The 19,102-nt window shown below is 43.1% G+C and overlaps 1 protein-coding gene across 9 annotated transcripts in view; it reads left to right on the top strand.

The window, feature by feature from the left end:
• Positions 1 to 12,284, top strand: part of LOC118368485 (grainyhead-like protein 1 homolog) — a 48,317-nt gene extending 36,033 nt beyond the window's left edge. For 6 of the 9 annotated variants that reach the window (XM_052497014.1, XM_052497013.1, XM_052497011.1 and 3 more), the window contains exons 11-15: positions 6,028 to 6,056; positions 6,293 to 6,378; positions 8,969 to 9,054; positions 10,275 to 10,339; positions 10,524 to 12,284. In XM_052497014.1, the coding sequence (XP_052352974.1) occupies positions 6,028 to 6,056; positions 6,293 to 6,378; positions 8,969 to 9,054; positions 10,275 to 10,339; positions 10,524 to 10,638 (381 nt within the window). In that variant the 3' untranslated portion in view covers positions 10,639 to 12,284. The remainder of the gene's footprint in view (positions 1 to 6,027; positions 6,057 to 6,292; positions 6,379 to 8,968; positions 9,055 to 10,274; positions 10,340 to 10,523) is intronic. The other 3 variants (XM_052497016.1, XM_052497012.1, XM_052497009.1) reach the window with 1 other exon arrangement.
• The last annotated feature ends 6,818 nt before the right edge of the window (positions 12,285 to 19,102 follow it).

Here is a 19,102-nt window from a genome sequence, read left to right as displayed (position 1 = left end):
ATGTCTTTAGAAGCTTCTGACATCATTTGAGTCAATTGGAGGTGTACCTGTGGATGTATTTCAAGGCCGACCTTCAAACTCAGTGCCTCTTTGCTTGACATCATGGGAAAATCAAAAGACATCAACCTAGACCTCAGAAAAGAAATTGGAGACCTCCAAGTCTGGTTCATCCTTGGGAGCAATTTCCAAACGCCTGAAGGTGCCATGTTCATCTGTACAAACAATAGTACGCTAGTATAAACACCATGGGACCACACAGCCGTCATACCGCTCAGGAAGGAGACGCGTTCTGTTTCCTAGAAATTAACGTACTTTGGTGCGAATGGTGCAAATCAATCACAGAACAACAGCAAAGGACCTTGTGAAGATGCTGGAGGAAACAGGTACAAAGGTATCAATATCCACAGTAAAACGAGTCCTATATCGACATAACCTGAAAGGCCACTCAGCAAGGAAGAAGCCACTGCTCCAAAACCACCATAAAAAAGCCAGACTAAGGTTTGCAACTGCACATGGGGACAAACATCGTACTTTTGGAGAAATGTCCTCTGGTCTGATGAAACAAAAATATAACTGTTTGGCCATAATGACCATTGTTATGTTTGGAGGAGAAAGGGGGAGGCTTGCAAGCTGAAGAACACCATCCCAACCGTGAAGCACAGGGGTGGCAGCATCATCTTGTGGGTGTGCTTTGCTGCAGGAGGAACTGGTACACTTCACAAAATAGATGGCATCACAAGGGAGGAAAATTATGTGGATATATTGCAGCAACATCTCAAGACATCAGTCAGGAAGTTCAAGCTTGGTCGCAAATGGGTCGCCCAAATGGACAATGACCCCAAACATACTTCCAAAGTTGTGGCAGGTGCCATCACAAAGCCCTGACCTCAATCCTATAGAAAATCTGTGGGCAGAACTGAAAAAGTGTCTGCAAGCAAGGAGGCCTACAAACCTGACTCAGTTACACCAGCTCTGTCAGGAGGAATGGGCCAAAATTCACCCAACTTATTGTGGGAAGCTTGTGAAAGGCTTCCCAAAATGTTTGACCCAAGTTAAACAATTTAAAGGCAATGCTACCAAATACTAATTGAGTGTATGTAAACTTCTGTGATGAAAGAAATTAAGCTGAAATAATTCTCTACTATTATTCTGACATTTCACATTCTTAAAATAAAGTGGTGATCCTAACTGACCTAAGTCAGTGAATTTTTACTCTGATTAAATGTCAGGAATTGTGAAACTGAGTTTAAATGTATTTGGTGTATATTAACTTCCGACTTCAACTGTACCTACTTAATTGCCATGCAATTGCAAGGTAGAATTTACTATAGAGTACCGGTAAAATGGTGGGCTCCTGAGCGGTACAGCTGTCTAAGGCACTGCATCTCAATGCTAGAGGTGTCACTACAGTCTCCCTGGTTCGAATCCAGGCTGTATTACAACCGGCCGTGATTAGGAGTCCCATAGGGCGGTGCACAATTGGCCCAGCGTCATCCGGGTTTGGCCGGTGTAGGCCGTCATTGTAAATAAGAATTTGTTCTTAACCAACTTGTCTAGTTAATTTAAGGTTAAATAAATTATGCAAATGCTATGTTTTGTGATAAGATTAGAGCACATAATGTAATTGGTGCAGATTCAATGATGATAAAAATCTTATCAAATGGCATTTAAATGCTTCTCCCATCAGCCCCTGACTACCAAAGAGTCCAAACCACCTCAATGTTTCCTTCAGACTTCTAAGAGCCCCTCATTCTGACATTCCTTCACTAAATACCAGGTGTTCTTTAGTGGCTGGATATCCCCCTAAGGCTTTCTTACTTGAGTGTAGAGGTTCTGCCTATTCATTGTTAAAAGTCCAAGCCCTGAATACCATTGATGTCCCGGGGATCTGCTGTGCATTATGGGGGATCAGGGTTGCATTATTCCAGAAACTTTCACAAAATTCCCAGGTTTCCCAGAAATACTGGTTGAAATTCCAGACAACTTGAACATTTCGGGAAAATGTATGAACTTTTGTGACCCTGTAGGGGAATGTGTTAATGTCTGTACTGTTTTGTGACCCTGTAGGGGAATGTGTTAATGTCTGTACTGTTTTGTGACCCTGTAGGGGAATGTGTTAATGTCTGTACTGTTTTGTGACCCTGTAGGGGAATGTGTTAATGTCTGTACTGTTTTGTGACCCTGTAGGGGAATGTGTTAATGTCTGTACTGTTTTCTGACCCTGTAGGGGAATGTGTTAATGTCTGTACTGTTTTGTGACCCTGTAGGGGAATGTGTTAATGTCTGTACTGTTTTCTGACCCTGTAGGGGAATGTGTTAATGTCTGTACTGTTTTGTGACCCTGTAGGGGAATGTGTTAATGTCTGTACTGTTTTGTGACCCTGTAGGGGAATGTGTTAATGTCTGTACTGTTTTCTGACCCTGTAGGGGAATGTGTTAATGTCTGTACTGTTTTGTAACCCTGTAGGGGAATGTGTTAATGTCTGTACTGTTTTGTAACCCTGTAGGGGAATGTGTTAATGTCTGTACTGTTTTGTGACCCTGTAGGGGAATGTGTTAATGTCTGTACTGTTTTCTGACCCTGTAGGGGAATGTGTTAATGTCTGTACTGTTTTGTAACCCTGTAGGGGAATGTGTTAATGTCTGTACTGTTTTCTGACCCTGTAGGGGAATGTGTTAATGTCTGTACTGTTTTCTGACCCTGTAGGGGAATGTGTTAATGTCTGTACTGTTTTGTAACCCTGTATACCCAGTGCTCCTCCTATCGGTCACTCCTCCCCAGCTGATTGGGTCAGGGTGGCATTCAGAAGATATATTCCAGACACCACACTGGATCATTGCACTAGAACTCGCTGCTCAGAGAGTGGTACTTAAAACCAAGGGTTTAAAACCAAAAAATGTTCCCAATCGTTTCGCCTGAACAGAACCATTATTTTTTTGGTTAACGTTCCTCTGTTCCGACCAGCAAAAGAAAGTTCTGAACCGGTTCAAAAACCCCAAAATAGTAGCAGTTTATGTTTCTTTCTGTCCCTAATTAAACCCCTGAAATCAAATCATTTTTACATTTAGCTCGATAATAAATGACTTCACCAATCAGTGTCGAGGATAGAGCAGCTTGCTATGGAGTGGGTAAGCTATTTACATGCATTGGACAGTTGTAGATCGCAAGATGCAACTGAAATTTTGCAGGTGGGGAGAGGGTGAGAGAGGATAGAGGAGGAGGCTTGGCTTGACGCGCTGGGCATCTTGTTGTTATGTCATGCATTATCTGAATTAGGACCAAATAATTATACCTACGGGGGAACCGCTAATATGAAGGGACTTTGAATGTCTTTGAACTTCAGAGAGTTGACTTAACATTGGACCAGCCAGCTAGTTAACAAGCTTGTGTGTGCAGAGCGGCACTAGAATTAACATAAAAACATGTCTTACCTTTTTGTAGTTAATAAATCCAATGTGGAACTTTAACTATTAGTATCCTTAGTTAGTATTGAAAAGGTTCATCCATTTTTCTCTAAAAAATCTCTCCCCAAATGTATAAATTAAGCTTGTAAAGTCAGTAGGCTACTAGAAGCGCACACACACACACACACACACACACACAAGATTTTCAGCTGGCAAGCAGGCAGACACTGAAATACATTTCTGAGTGACAGAGTGAGGGCTTTGCATAGGCGATTTGTTGCGTTTTGTGGGACTGGAAAAAAATTCCCAGAACCTAAAATAATGTTATTAACTGGTTCCCATGCTTTTAAAATAACGGTTCTGTTCCGGAACAGCATAGATTATTTTCATTTGCGGTTCTGATTCTGTTCCTCAAATGTTTGTTATTTTCAGATTTTTGGTTCTGTTCCCTGAACCAGTTCCAACACCTGGTAGTTAGACTTGTTTCTCTCTCAGGGCTGTAGATGAGATCACCATGGACAAGTAGCTGTTCATGCTTAAGAGCCTATTAGAGAGAAGAGAGTACTTGAATCTGGTGCCTGGCCAATGTCATTGTCACTTTGCCAGGCCACTCCTGCCATGTTAACACAGTATGAGATCCCTATTCCCTATGAGGTGCACTACTTTTGACCAGAGCCCTATGGGCCTTAGTAGAAAGAAGTGCATATATTCCCTATAGAGTACACTACATTTGGTCAAAAGAAGTTCACTATATAGGCTATAGGGTGCCATTTCAGATGCTGCCATAGTTTGTTTTGGTAGATTTAAGGTAAGATGTGGGTCACATCATGTAGTTCCTGGTGGGTAAACAGTTCCACAACTCAGGGCAAGGTGACCTCAAAGCAACCAAAACTCACAGGATAGACTTGCCAATTGGCCAGGACTTTGCAGTCCTGTAATATAATGGGATCAGGGGTTATACAGACTGGGACTTTCCAGTGTGTTCTGATAGGGGTGAGTTAGCCTCGAGATTGGCTGATGTGTGTGTTTATGTGCTAAAGATCTTACACGGTGCTCCAGTGAATCAACACATGTTTGGTTTCACTCTTATGCATGTCTAGCTTAAAAAAAAAAAATTAGTATACATTTTTAAAAATATATACTTTCAACATAATTGATTATTTTATGCCCGGTACTCTTTGAATAAATAATGCATCCCTTATCCCCCATAATGCACAGCAGATCCCCCGGCACATCAATGGTATTTGTATGTCTACAGTAGACTGCACCTGTGACTTGGTTTGACACCAAGGTGAGAGGAAACAGAGGGTAACGTAGCTCTGTCTGTATGCGTGTGGTATGTCAGGTCTCTCATCATTACCCAAGAGCACACCTCTGGCAGTGCTCCCTGCAGCGTGACATCACACGGCCCTCCGGTTGGATGCAGGAATCCTAGAGTGAAGCATGTTGCCTCTATTTTTAGAGAAAATAAGTCCATCTAACATGTTTTTAGGTGTGTTGAGACAACATTCCAGGGCCCTGTTTGAACACAGTCAATGGATTCTTCCTTCCTTCCTGCTGTGAGGTCATCAGAAATCAGACCAAATTGGTGAAAGCCACATTTTTGCTTTCACTTATTCATCCTCAATAGATCACTGATATCTCAAGGAAATTGGTAAGGAAGGATGCTTTAGTATATAACAGGGCCCAAGTCATTGCAAAGCTCTGAGAATGTTGTCTGTAAAGTGGGTCTGGGGCCAACATTGAGGATCAGGATAGAAGGTTGTTTTGCTGAACCCGCATGGCTCTGTGGAATGTTAACTTTGACTGCCCCCTGTTGGCTAGAGTGGCACCAGGGTCTTGTTCATTTAGGTTTAAATGTTTGAAAACATTATTGCAACAGAAAACTAAATCTGTTTTTCATTGGTAGTGTTCCTCCCTGTTTCAGTCTGTCTGTTGCCTAATGAACATGACCCAGCTCAATGAGTTCGCTGGTTTCTGGGCCACATGGCGCTACTGAGCTGCAGAGTGGACTGAGCTGAAAATAAAGCTTTCCTGTTTACTTTTCTAATCCAGCCTGGAGGGAAAACATTTTATTTTGGTGCACAATTGGCAGTTGGATCCAAATTAGAAACCCAGTAAACCTCTGGCACTTTTAGCTGTTACTTATTAGCAGGGTGACTGGGTTTCCTCTGAGAATGATTTAGCTCTGGTCCAAGCTCTGGTCCAAGTCGTTAGTGCGCGCTGCTCCACACCACAGTAGAGGAGGGTACAATAACAACCTGGACCAGAGCTAATATTGACTATGGCACAAGTTGCCGGGTTTATGTCAGGTTCAGAGAGATCACTCCTCTTGTGCTGCAATAATGGCCTTCGTGAAGGAACTGAACAAGAAAATCCTGTGTGACTGTGTGACTCAAAATACTGTAAGTATAGTATATCCAAAACGGTCATTACATTTGATTGAAGAGTTCCCCAAGGGTTGTTTTCACTGCCCACAAAACCCAATCAACCTATAGTCTTCCACTTATTTCCCAATGCGGTCCATATCAAATAAAATCCCGTCTTTTGATGTGTAGGAATGTGTGTTTTCACCCTTGACCCATACTTCTTTCTCCCTCTCTTTTCTTTCTCTCCATGTAGCCTTTCTCACAAGAAGATGGGGAGGAAAGGTGAGTTCCTGGAAACACTAATTTGACACTCGTTTGTCTGTAATTTGATCTAAGGAAAACGTCTGGAGAAAATAAAGACTGTATGGCTTAGGACCTTCCTGCTACTTCTCTGGGAGAGGGCCTCACAGGCTTAACAGGGGTGTGTGTGTGTGTGAACCCTCTAAGCCAACTTGTTGTGTGTGTGTGTGTGTGTGTGTGTGTGTGTGTGTGTGTGTGTGTGTGTGTGTGTGTCGTAGCAGCTCGGGCATGAAGAAATTATCCTACGAGGATGAGTTTGGTTCCCCTCCCAATAAACTGGCCAGAATAGACGAGCCCAAGAAAGGTATGATGTCTGTATGTGGGGTGTTTGTCTTCTATTTGAGGTGTGTGTGTGTGTGTGTGTGTGTGTGTGTGTGTGTCCACCAATACACTGTGTATGCACTACTGATAAGGTGTTTCACACTCGCTTACCAGCCTACCTGGTATGAGACCAGAGCGAGGGGGCGGTATGCTGAGGGAGGATTGTGTTATTGTGTGTGTGTGTTGTGAATGTTATGGCTTGCTCCCTGAAGGCCACCTACCCTCCCTAAAAATGACTTCCCATAGACAGACACATGACTCATTAAGGCATTCACATGCTTCCCAGCCGAAACAGTTCGGTAGAGTTCATGCATATATTATGACAACATTTTGTGACATTTTTGTTCTTTTTGGACTTTTTTTGGCTGTTTGGAGCCGACGTCTATGCCTCTTTGTCGGTAATTGGTCAAGAGCAGAGATTCTTCAATAAAGTCTTTGTTGTCATTCAACGAGACATGACTCGTTTTCATGCACATTTTTTCATTGGGAAATACTGCACCAAACATCTTAGGTAGATGTAAAATTGCGTGACTAAGATCTCCTCTGTAAAAATGCATAACTCAAGAAATCTGTCATCTTTGATTAAGTCAGACTATTTTGAGGAAGTGTATACTAACTATGGCATCTCAAAGTGGACAAACGGTACTATTGACGCTTTATTTTTTTTAAATTCAAGCGGAGGTCTTTTAAGCGAGTTCAGGAGCACACTCGTTCGGCTAGCCGAGTACGGCTAGGCACCAGCCGAACTGAAGCATGCTGACGCCTTTTCACCCAGTCCCTGAAACACACACATGCTGTATCCCCCCACCACCCCCACCCCCTCCCCGACGACACAACCCAATATCACTGTTCATTCTCACTCACAATTCACACACTCTTCAACCTTTATCAGCACATGGACACGCTTGCCTGCATGCACACGCCTCTTTGCACACTGTTTGCATTGAGAAGCTTTTATTGAAAAGTACATTTTTGTGTAGTAGGGGAAGCTTACTATAGCGAATGATGTCCTTGTCACCATTGCAGAAAGTCGAAGTCCGAACACACACGGGCCAGGCCACCCGTGATACAAGTCCGTTTTTGACGTCTATCCATGTCTGAGGACGTCGGGAGATGACGTGGAAACCTGCAATTAGGGGCAACTCTAAGCACTGTTACCTTGAAGTAGGTTTCGGTTTTGCTAAGGTGTTGTGGACGGGGATGGTGGATGGGTGTAAGCATCTGCCTCGGATTCCAAAAGTTGTTTTTGAGATTTTTGTTTTAAGCTTATCCTAAACCTTAACCATTCAGAGTTAATGCCTAACCTTGAGAAGTTGCCGTTAAATGCCTAAACTTAACCCTGGCCTTAAGAATTCTGAGTTGATGCCTAAGCTTAATCTTAAACACTTCGAAATTTGACGTTTGGAACAACTTTGAAATTTGACGTTTGAGAAACATGGCTGAACGTCTAATTCTGACGTGAGACTGTGAGAGCTGGTAGACACACACACCCTTGGTCAAAATCCCCTTTATAGTCACTTGTAACAGGGCTGCCAAATTCCCAAATTCCCTTTTAAAGCCAATCGATCTATTTAGAGCACATCTATTCTGAGTGTCATGTTGGAGTGAATGTGGGTGGATAGTGGGCAGCATGATGAGTGCCCAAGTGTCCTCCACGTGTGGGAAGTTACACTCCAGCCCTCCCTGAGCAGTGTGCTGCCTGGCTCAGGATGACCGGACCGACTGGGGCTGAGTTTGACTAGGCATCCTGCCAATGCTAACCCAGAGGTCTGGGAAGGGGCTGGACAGACGACAAAATCTCTGGTCTAGCGAATGACTTAGTCTTCCCGGTACCAGAGTAACAGAGGGACCAGAGCCTTGAGCTTAGCCACTTCCCAGACTGGAATGTCCTGGGCTTGGGCGACAGGGCCAGGTGGTTGTTAGTTAGTCATTGTGGTTTGTGGGTCAGACTGCTGTGTGTGTGTAACAGGAGGAAGCGGAACTCGCTAAGAAGCAGCGTGACGTCCGTTGCATGTATGCGTGTGTGTGTGTGTGTGTTTGTGTGTGTGTACGTATGCGTGTGTGTGTGTGTGTTGTGTGTGTGTGTACGTATGCGTGTGTGTGTGTGTTTGTGTGTGTGTACGTATGTGTGTGTGTGTGTGTACGTGTGCGTGTGTGTGTGTGTGTGTACATATGCGTGTGTGTGTGTACGTATGTGTGTTTGTGCGCATGTCTCAGATGTGATAGAACACTGCGTGAGGTATGAGTCACTTGAGACAGGGACCTAGTGAGACTCTCTCAGTCCAAACTCACATAAAGGGCCTCACCACCAGTCAAGCCGCTTAGCTTCAGCAAAACATATCTGACTCTGCCAACAAGTTCATGTGCAGTGTGATTTGGGGATGTGTCCTGCTATGACTTTTGTTTTGTGAAATCTAGCCCCGTGTGTGTGTGTGTGTGTGTGTGTGTGTGTGTGTGTGTGTGTGTGTGTGTGTGTGTGTGTGTGTGTGTGTGTGTGTGTGTGTGTGTGTGTGTGTGTGTGTGTGTGTGTGTGTGATCAATGTCTCACTGTACTCCTCCTCTCGCCTATGTAGTTCTGCTGTATGTACGTAAGGATACCGATGAGGTGTTTGACGCTGTCATGCTGAAGAACCCCACGCTGAAAGGACTGGTGGAAGCTGTAAGTTTCTACGCAATGCAACTAGAGCAGTCATAATATTATAGTAATAACACAGTAATATTGTCATTTAGCAGACAATTTTGCCCTAAGTGCCGTGCAGTTAATCGTCATTGTAACCCACAACCCTAGTGCAAAAACATGCCTCAAACAACTGCGAGTTCCGAACCACAATCACTTTTACTCAAACATCACACCCACAGAACCACCATGATAGTGGCTTAGATACAGGGTTAGTCTGTCCCTAGTGGGGTTTCATAGGGACAGCCAGGGAGGGATAGACAGGGAGACTGCCAGCCATATGGTGTCTGTTATGGGAGGCTGGTCACATCGCATCACTCCAGTGACACTAGTGTGGGTGGCTCTGTTTGTGTCACAGCTCATTCTGCCACGCAAACTCCTCTCCCGTTTACCCTGCAATTACCCATGGCCACGATCTCTCTCAGCTTGACGATCCTAATTCAACCCAGCATCTCAGAGAGCGCGAGAGAGGAGACACAACTCAACCTAGATGAAATGGAGGGTCGGAAAGAGAAAGGGTGCTCGAAGAGGGCCGGGGCATCGCCACGTGTAGGGTCTCTGTCTGTATAATCATTAAGTCTTTGGTTCTGATTAGGGGGTCTGTCTGGTATAGTGCACTAAGACAAAGGGTATAGGGGACATCGCTCAGCAGGGGCCACCGGGCTGTGGGGAACTCGACATGGGTCCACAACAGGCCAAATGAGTTGTGACAGGGCCTGGGCTGGGGGGCAAAGAGAGGCAAAGATACCATACATATGTCTCTTCTCTTTCCTGGTTGAATTTTGCTTCTGTTTAAGTGTTTCTGTCATTTCAACCTGATTTCATTTGTTTAAAGAGTATATTTTCATTGAAGATGGAAAACAAAACATTTATGTCATAGTAAAATGCCCCCCACCTCCCCAAGTCATTGAGTTGCGTTATAAAGGAGTCATTGAGTTGCGTTATAAAGGAGTCATTGAGTTGCGTTATAAAGGAGTCATTGAGTTGCGTTATAAAGGAGTCATGGAGTTGCGTTATAAAGGAGTCATTGAGTTTCCTTACAAATAATAAAAATAAAGAAACCAGTATGCAACGTTGTCACACCAGACATAGTATTTGAACCTATTTCAAACATCTCGACCACCCTCACATACTGTACATGGTCTCTGCTTGCAAACGAGAGACGACTGGATAACAAGTCTTTGTTGCTCCGCTTCTTCTAGATATCAGAGAAATACAATGTGCCGCTCCAGAAGGTGGGGAAAGTCTACAAGAAATGCAAGAAAGGGTAAGTGGTTCACGTCCATGGTTGTCTATTTACCATGATTTTAAGATCCTTTTACAACAAGTCAAGGTAATATTTGTGGAGAATCAGGCTTTTTATGTATTACATAATAACCTTGGAAATAGAAATAGACTGACTAGACTCTCTCTTTCTGTGATACTGACATCCATATATGTCCCTCTGTTAGGATTCTAGTCAACATGGATGACAACATTATCAAGCACTACTCCAACGAAGACACCTTCCAGATCACCGTGGAGGAGCTAGGGGGTGTGTACAAACTCACCCTGACTGAAATCTGATTGGCCTAAAGGAAGGGGTGGGGAGTGATTGACACTGTCACCGCCCAGTCCACATAGAGTGTGGACATAGGGCAGCTTGTAAAGTTGTAAATGTAAAGACTTGTGGTTTACACATGGCCTTAACCCAGTCACCGAACGGGAGCAGGATGTCTCTGACACTATTAGCAATATCTTAAGTCCAGTAGCATAGTCCCAGATCTGTTGTTATCAGTCATGCCAATGATCATTGCCGTTGTCGAGACAGCAGAAACAGATCTGGGACAGGGCTCAACTGTCCACCTGTCTGAGAGATGGTGTTCTTTTGTTATCTGTAATGTTACAAAGCCACTGCTCTTATCTGATGACATTGTGTCGATGGCTTGATATGACTTTTGATACATTTTTTATTTTTTGTATATAAGAATCGAGTTTAACAAGAAGCGCTCTTTGTTTTGTAATATATATATATGTATGTAAAGGCCATTTGAGAATCTTTGTTACAGTATGTACTTGTTGCGTGGCTGTAATACCCCACGCTATGCAGACAACTTTCTCTCGGTATCTTTGTGTTGAACATGGAATATGCAAGAGAAACAGGCTAATAATGCACTCCTTTTTACATTAGCATTAGCATCAGAGTAGAGTGGTTGGAGATGCATGCTATCCTTTAGCCTGGTCCCAGATCTGTTTGTGCTGTCTTGCCAATTCCTATGGTGATTGTCTTGCCAAACATAGCAAGACAGTACAAACACAACTGGGACCAGGCTAGCTATCCTTATGCCTCAGACTGCGTTGTCTCTGCCCCCTTGGGACTCCATATAGCACTGAAGATGGCGCTTAATTGATTGAAAGAGGATATTTAGCCACACAAAGCACGGATTGCAAACACTAATTGTATTGTAAATAGAGGGGATGGTTGGCTCACTGTATTGATACTAAACATCCTGGCAGTATTTAGTATGTATGTACGTACACTCAGTCTGGCAGTTAATATGAAATGATCTGTGTTTGTTGCTACTGTATGTGTCGAGTAAGAGCATGTACTGCATGTGGTTTTCACATGGATTTTCACATTTTCCCTTATACCGCTTTAGCATGTGGCCTCTTCATAAGTATTACATGTTTTTTTAAGTAGATGAAAAAGTATCAATCATTCACTCACTCAGCTATGGCCTGAATAGGCTGCAGACTCGCAACAAAATAGATTTGAGAATGTCTATTACTGCATAGAAAGTCAGATGGCAAAGGTCAAACGCATTCAGATTGACAGATTCTGCCACTGTCTCTGTATCCACACACACAGACGCTGTAATAATGCGATAACATTACATTTGAAAATGTTTTGGGGTAAAAAATGTGTCCTCGTGTACTGCAGACGCTCCTTTTGTACCAGAGTACTTCATGTGTATATATTTATTAAGAGAATGGGAAATGGGTTCTTTTTTTTACCGTACGTAACAAACCGGAATGTTACAATATTAGGAATGATAACGTTTGTTTTTGTATGAAATGATTCTAACATAGTATTTACAGTACATGTCAAGGGTACGTTGAAATATTTGTACGTCTTTTTTGTTTTTTTAAATGACATGTCTTTTCTCAGATTTTGGGAGTATTCTCTGGTGTATATTACATAGTGTCCAATAAAACCACCTCCGGGAGCTGTACTGGTGGTCTGTGTGTGGGTGTCACATGTCCCAAATTGAACCCGATTGCCTATATAGTGCACTACTTTTGACCAGTGGCTCTGGTCAAAAGTAGTGCACTATATAGGGAATCGGGTGCCATTTGGAATGTAAGCCTCGGTGTTGGGCCTTGGCTTCATTAACATTCCCCTTCAGCCCTAGAGCAAACTCAACCGTGGCTCGAGCCCCAGTCTTCCACAGGTCCATATGTCTGGGCACCAACCCCAAAGCTCAACTGACAGGGAAACATTGCTCCGAAAACACGCCAATGTCCTCTCTCCATCTGCCTGTTTCCACAAAAGATTGTGGTACAGTACATCCACACTATTCAGTACATCCACACTATTCAGACTGAAGTATATTTGGGTACTATAGTACCATTTTCAAACATGTTTGGCTAGAGAAACAGGGTAATGCAGCAGAGACGTAGGCACACACAGTAAGGTACAGTAGGCCTACTGCTAATGTGACAGTTGAGATTATGTGTATTAGAAGTAAGGATAGGGGGCTTTCCTTTTTCCAGCTCAAAGTGATGTAGAATCCTCAGACTTCCAAAGACTGGATACTTCCATGGCACCTATGGCATAGAAGAAAAATAATAATGATTCTATGGCCTGTGGTATTATCACAAACTGTACCTAGGCCGAAACTCTAAAAAGTAGGGGTTCAGCAAGGGTTCTTCTAAGACCCGCAAAGTTCTTCAAAGAACCTTCGAGTTCTTGGCACTGAAAATGTCCCCCAGAAATGTCTTCCAAGTACCCCAAAGGACGTACTTGGTATTTTGGGGGTATTTTATTAGGATCCCCATTAGCTGTTCCAAAAACAGCAGCTACTCTTCCTGGGGTCCACATGAAACATGACATAATACAGAACATTCATAGACAACAGCTCAAGGACAGAACGACATAGATAAAAAATACACACAAACTATCTAGGTCCAATAGGGGAGAGGCGTTGTGCCTCGAGGTGTTGCTTTATCTGTTTTTTTAAAACCAGGTTTGCTGTTTATTTGAGCAATACGAGATGGAAGTTCCATGCAATAATGGCTCTATTTAATACTGTACGCTTTCTTGAATTTGTTCTGGATTTGTGGGCTGTGAAAAGACCCCTGGTGGCATGTCTGGTGGGGTAAGTGTGTGTGTCAGAGCTGTGTGTAAGTTGACTATGCAAACAATTAGGGATTTTCAACACAATGTTTCTTATATAAAGAAGAAGTGATGCAGTCAGCCTCTCCTCAACTCTTAACCAAGAGAGGCTGGCATGCATAGTATTTATATCAGACCTCTGATTACAATGAAGAGCAAAGGCATGCCGATCTGTTCTGGGCCAGCTGCAGCTTAACTAGGTCTTTCCTTGAAGCACTCGACCACACGACTAGACAATAATCAAGATAAGACAAAACTAGGGCCTGCAAGACTTGCTTTCTGGAGTGTGGTGTCAAAAAAGCAGAGCATCTCTTTATTACGTACAGACCTCTCCCGATCTTTACAACCAGTGATTCTACAGTTGAAGTCGGAAGTTTACATACACCTTAGCCAAATGCATTTAAACTCAGTTTTTCCACAATTCTTGACATTTAATTCTAGTAAAAAATCCCTGTTTTAGGTCAGTTAGGATCACCACTTTTATTTTAAGAATGTGAAATGTCAGAATAATAGTAGAGGGATTTATTTCAGTTTTCATTTCTTTCACCACATTCCCAGTGGGTCAGAAGTTTACATACACTCAATTAGTATTTGGTAGCATTGCCTTTAAATTCTTTAACTTGGGTCAAATGTGTTGAGTAGCCTTCCACAAGCTTCCCACAATAAGTTGGGTGAATTTTGGCCTATTCCTCCTGACAGAGCTAGTGTAACTGAGTCAGGGTTGTAGGCCTCCTTGCTCACACACGCTTTTTCAGTTCTGCCCACAAATTTTCTAGCATTGAGGTCAGAGCTTTGTGATGGCCACTCCAATACCTTGACTTTGTTGTCCGTAAGCCATTTTGCCACAACTTTAGGAGTATGCTTGGGGTCATTGTCCATTTGGAAGACCCATTTGTGACCAAGCTTGAACTTCCTGACTGATGTCTTGAGATGTTGCTTCAATATATCCACATAATTTCCCGTCCTCGTGATGCCATCTATTTTGTGAAGTGCACCAGTCCCTCCTGCAGCAAAGCACCCCCACAACATTCCATTAAAGAAAACCCTTTGAGTTCTATTAGATTGCCATATCGTGGATTCAGAGCTGAGGTTGAAAATCCGTAACACATACGTTTTTTAAACAACAGGTTATGGTCAATAATATCAAAGGCTGCACTGAAATCTTAACAGTACAGCTACCACAATCTTCTTCTTATCAATTTCTTTCAACCAATCATCAGTCATGCAGTACATGTTAAGTGCCGTTCTCTATAAGCATGCTGAAAGTCTGTTGTTAATTTGTTATAAGAGAAATAGCACTGTATTTGGTCAAACACCATTTTTTTCCCCCAAGGTTTGCTAGGAGCTGGAAGCAAGCTTACAGATCTGCTGTTAAACCAGTAAAGGCCACTTTTCCAATCTTGGGTAGCGGAATTACCTTGGCTTCCCTCCAGGCCTAAGGAATAAAGATATGACTGATAGGAGTGGCTATAGAGTCGGCTACCATCCTCAGCAGCTTTTCATCTAAGTTGTCAATGCCAGGAGGTTTTTCATTATTGATCGACACTAAATATTTTTTCACATTCCCCACAGTAACTTTACAAAATTCAAACTTGCAAAGCTTTTCTTTCATTATTCATTTTTTTATGCATGAATACGATGGCTCGCTGTTCATTGTTGGCATTTCCTGTCTAAATTTGCCCACTTTGCCAATGAAGCAATCATTGAAAAAATTGGCAACATCAAATGGTTTTGTGATGAATAAGCCATCAGATTCAATGAAAGATGGAGTTGTATTTGTCTTTCTGCCCATAATACTCACGTTTTTATTATTTATCTTGGCTTCATAATACAGTTTCTTCTTCTTTTTGTTGAGTTTAGTCACAATTAAATTTGCAGCAAGTCAGCCAATCAGATGTGCAGCCAAAGGTAGCCACATCTCTTTCAACCATACAGTTTTAAAATTCCTCATCAATCCATGAAGCCTTAACAGTTCTAACAGTCAGTTTCTTAACCTCTTGAGTGTAGGGGGCAGTATTTTGATGTTTGGATGAAAACCGTACCCAAATTAAACTGCCTATTTCTCAGGCCCAGAATCTAGAATATGCATATCATTGTCGGATTAGGATAGAAACCACTAAAGTTTCCAAAACTGTCAAAATATTGTCTGTGAGTATAACAGAACTGATATTGCAGGCGAAAACATGAGGAAAATCCAACCAGGAAGTTCTGTTTTTCCTGAAAGCTCTCTGTTCCATAGCCTGCCTTTGCTCCATTTAAAGGGATATCAACCAGATTCCTTCCTCTATGGCTTCCACATGGTGTGAACAGTCTTTAGACATAGTTTCAGGCTTTTATTGTGAAAAATGAGCGAGAAAGATCACGTCATTGGATGGCTGGGTGTCAGCAGCGTTTTGCATGCGCCAACAGAGTGGAACAGGCATTTTCTCTCTCTCTCCTACTGAAGAAGCTACAGTCCAGTTATCGATTATATATTTAAAAACCAACCTGAGGATTGATTATAAAAAATGTTTGACATGTTTCTACGAACTTTACGGATACTATTTGGAATTTTCGTCTGCCCCGTCGTGACCGCTCGAGCCTGTGGATTACTGAACTTAACGCGCCAACCAAATGGAGGTATTTTGGATATAAAAATAATCTTTATGGAACAAAAGGAACATTTATTGTGTAACTGGGAGTCTCGTGAGTGCAAACATCTGAAGATCATCAAAGGTAAGCGATTCATTCATTTTACTGCTGATCTGACTTTCGTGACCAATCTACTTTGCTGCTAGCTGTTTAATGTTTTGTCTGCTGAGAGAGATGTCCTTGAAATCTGACACGCCAGGTGGATTAACAACAAGCTCAGCTGTGTTTTGCTATATTGCACTTGTGATATCATGAAACTTAAATACAATGCTCAAAAAATAAAGGGATCACTTAAACACAATGTAACTCCAAGTCAATCACACTTCTGTGAAATCAAACTGTCCACTTAGGAAGCAACACTGATTGACAAATTGCACATGCTGTTGTACAAATGGAATAGACAACAGGTTGAAATTATAGGCAATTAGCAAGACATCCCCAATAAAGGAGTGGTTTTGCAGGTGGTGACCACAGACCACTTCTCAGTTCCTATGCTTCCTGGCTGATGTTTTGGTCACTTTTGAATGCTGGCGGTGCTTTCACTCTAGTGGTAGCATGAGACGGATTCTACAACCCACACAAGTGAGTCAGGTAGTGCAGCTCATCCAGGATGGCACATCAATGTGAGCTGTGGCAAGAAGGTTCGCTGTGTCTGTCAGTGTAGTGTCCAGAGCATGGAGGCGCTACCATGAGACAGGCCAGTACATCAGGAGATGTGGAGTAGGCCGTAGGAGGGCAACAACCCAGCAGCAGGACCGCTACCTCTGCTTTTGTGCAAGGAGGAGCAGGAGGAGCACTGCCAGAGCCCTGCAAAATGACCTCCAGCAGGCCACAAATGTGCATGTTTTTGACCGTTTGAGCAGACACAGACTCCATGAGGGTGGTATGAGGGCCCGACCTCCACGGGTGGGGGTTGTGCTTACAGCCCAACCCCGTGCACGACGTTTGGCATTTGCCATAGAACACCAAGATTGGCAAATTCGCCACTGGCGCCCTGTGCACTTCACAGATGCAAGCAGGTTCACACTGAGCACATGTGACAGACGTGACAGAGTCTGGAGACGCCGTGGAGAACGTTCTGCTGCCTGCAACATCCTCCAGCATGACCGGTTTGGTGGTGGGTCAGTCATGGTGTGGGGTGGCATTTCTTTGGGGGGCCGCACAGCCCTCCATGTGCTCGCCAGAGGTAGCCTGACTGCCATTAGGTACCGAGATGAGATCCTCAGACCCCTTGTGAGACCATATGCTGGTGCGGTTGGCCCTGGGTTCTTCCTATTGCAAGACAATGCTATACCTCATGTGGCTGGAGTGTGTCAGCAGTTCCTGCAAGAGGAAGGCATTGATGCTATGGACTGGCACGCCCGTTCCCCAGACCTGAATCCAATTGAGCACATCTGGGACATCATGTCTCGCTGCATCCACCAACGTCACGTTGCACCACAGACTGTCCAGGAGTTGGCGGATGCTTCTCCCTCAGGAGACCATCCGCCACCTCATCAGGAGCATGCCCAGTCGTTGTAGGGAGGTCATACAGGCACGTGGAGGCCACACACACTACTGAGCCTCATTTTGACTTGTTTTAAGGACATTACATCAAAGTTGGATCAGCCTGTAGTGTGGTTTTCCACTTTAATTTTGAGTGTGACTCCAAATCCAGACCTCCATGGGTTGATACATTTGATTTCCATTGATAATTTTTGTGCGATTTTATTGTCATTACATTCAACTATGTAAAGAAAAAAGTATTTAATAAAAATATTTTATTCATTCATATCTAGGATGTGTTATTTTAATGTTCCCTTTATTGTTTCGAGCAGTGTATTATTTTTGTAATTTAATTTGAATTTGGCGCTCTGCAATTCAGCGGATGTTGACGAAAATGATCCCGCTAAAGGGGTGGGTGCGCCAAGAAGTTTTAACAGGTGCATGTTTATCAATAATTGGAAGAAGCAATTTCATAATTCATGAAGTGCAGAGCCTGGATGCTCCTTGATAATCACATCAGACCAACAAATATGTTCAACATCATTCACATAAGATTCACAACAACATCTTTTGTATGATCTCTTATACACTATTTTAGGCCCAGCCTTTGGAACTTTGGCTTTTTTGGATATAGCCACTATATTGTGATCACTGCATCCAATGGGTACGGATACAGCTTTAGAACAAAGTTCTGCAGTATTAGTAAAAATGTGATCGATACATGTGGAGGATACATGTGGAGGATCTTGTTCCTTTAGTGTTTGTAAACACCAAGGTTGGTTGAATAATAACCTAAACCAGATTACAGGCACTGGTTACAGTGACAAGCTTGCTCTTGAGCGGACCGCTTGATGAAAGCCAGTCAATATTCAGGTCACCAAGAAAGTAAACCTCTCTGGTTACATCAAATACACTATCAAGCATTTCACACACATTATTTAGATACTGACTGTTAGCACTTGGTATATAGCAACACCCCAAAAGAAAAGGCTTTAGATGAGGCAGATGAACCTGCAACCACAACACTTCAATAACACTTGACATGAGATCTTCTCTAAGCATTACAGGGATATGGCTCTGAATATATACATCAACACCTTCCCCATACGCATTCCTGTCTCTTCTATAGATGTTATATCCTTGTATTGCTACTGCTGTATCATCAAATGAATTATCTATGTGTCTCAAATGGTTCATATATGAATGTTATGAAACTATGAACCCATAGGCTTGGCTCTCTCATCGCTTCCAGGCTTCTGGGAGGGAGGGTGGACAATGAGCCTGTCATAGCAGATGTAAGCAATGTCCCCACGCGCTCTGGAAGCTTTCATGGCTGGGATAAGTTCCTCTTCTAGCACACAGCTTCAGGATATTCCCCGTTGAGGAAGATGTACGTTCCTCTCTAGTTCTTGGCTCTTTCCAGAACAGCTAGCTTGTCCTTGAACCTCAGGAACTGGACTACTATCGGCCTGGGCCTGTCACCTGGGCCGATGGTGGGTTTTCCAGTCCTTTGGGCACGCTCCACCTCAATCGTCCTGT

This window comes from Oncorhynchus keta, chromosome 35, assembly GCF_023373465.1.
Source record: "Oncorhynchus keta strain PuntledgeMale-10-30-2019 chromosome 35, Oket_V2, whole genome shotgun sequence".
NCBI lineage: Eukaryota > Metazoa > Chordata > Actinopteri > Salmoniformes > Salmonidae > Oncorhynchus > Oncorhynchus keta.
This window is presented reverse-complemented; position numbering and strand designations above follow the sequence as displayed.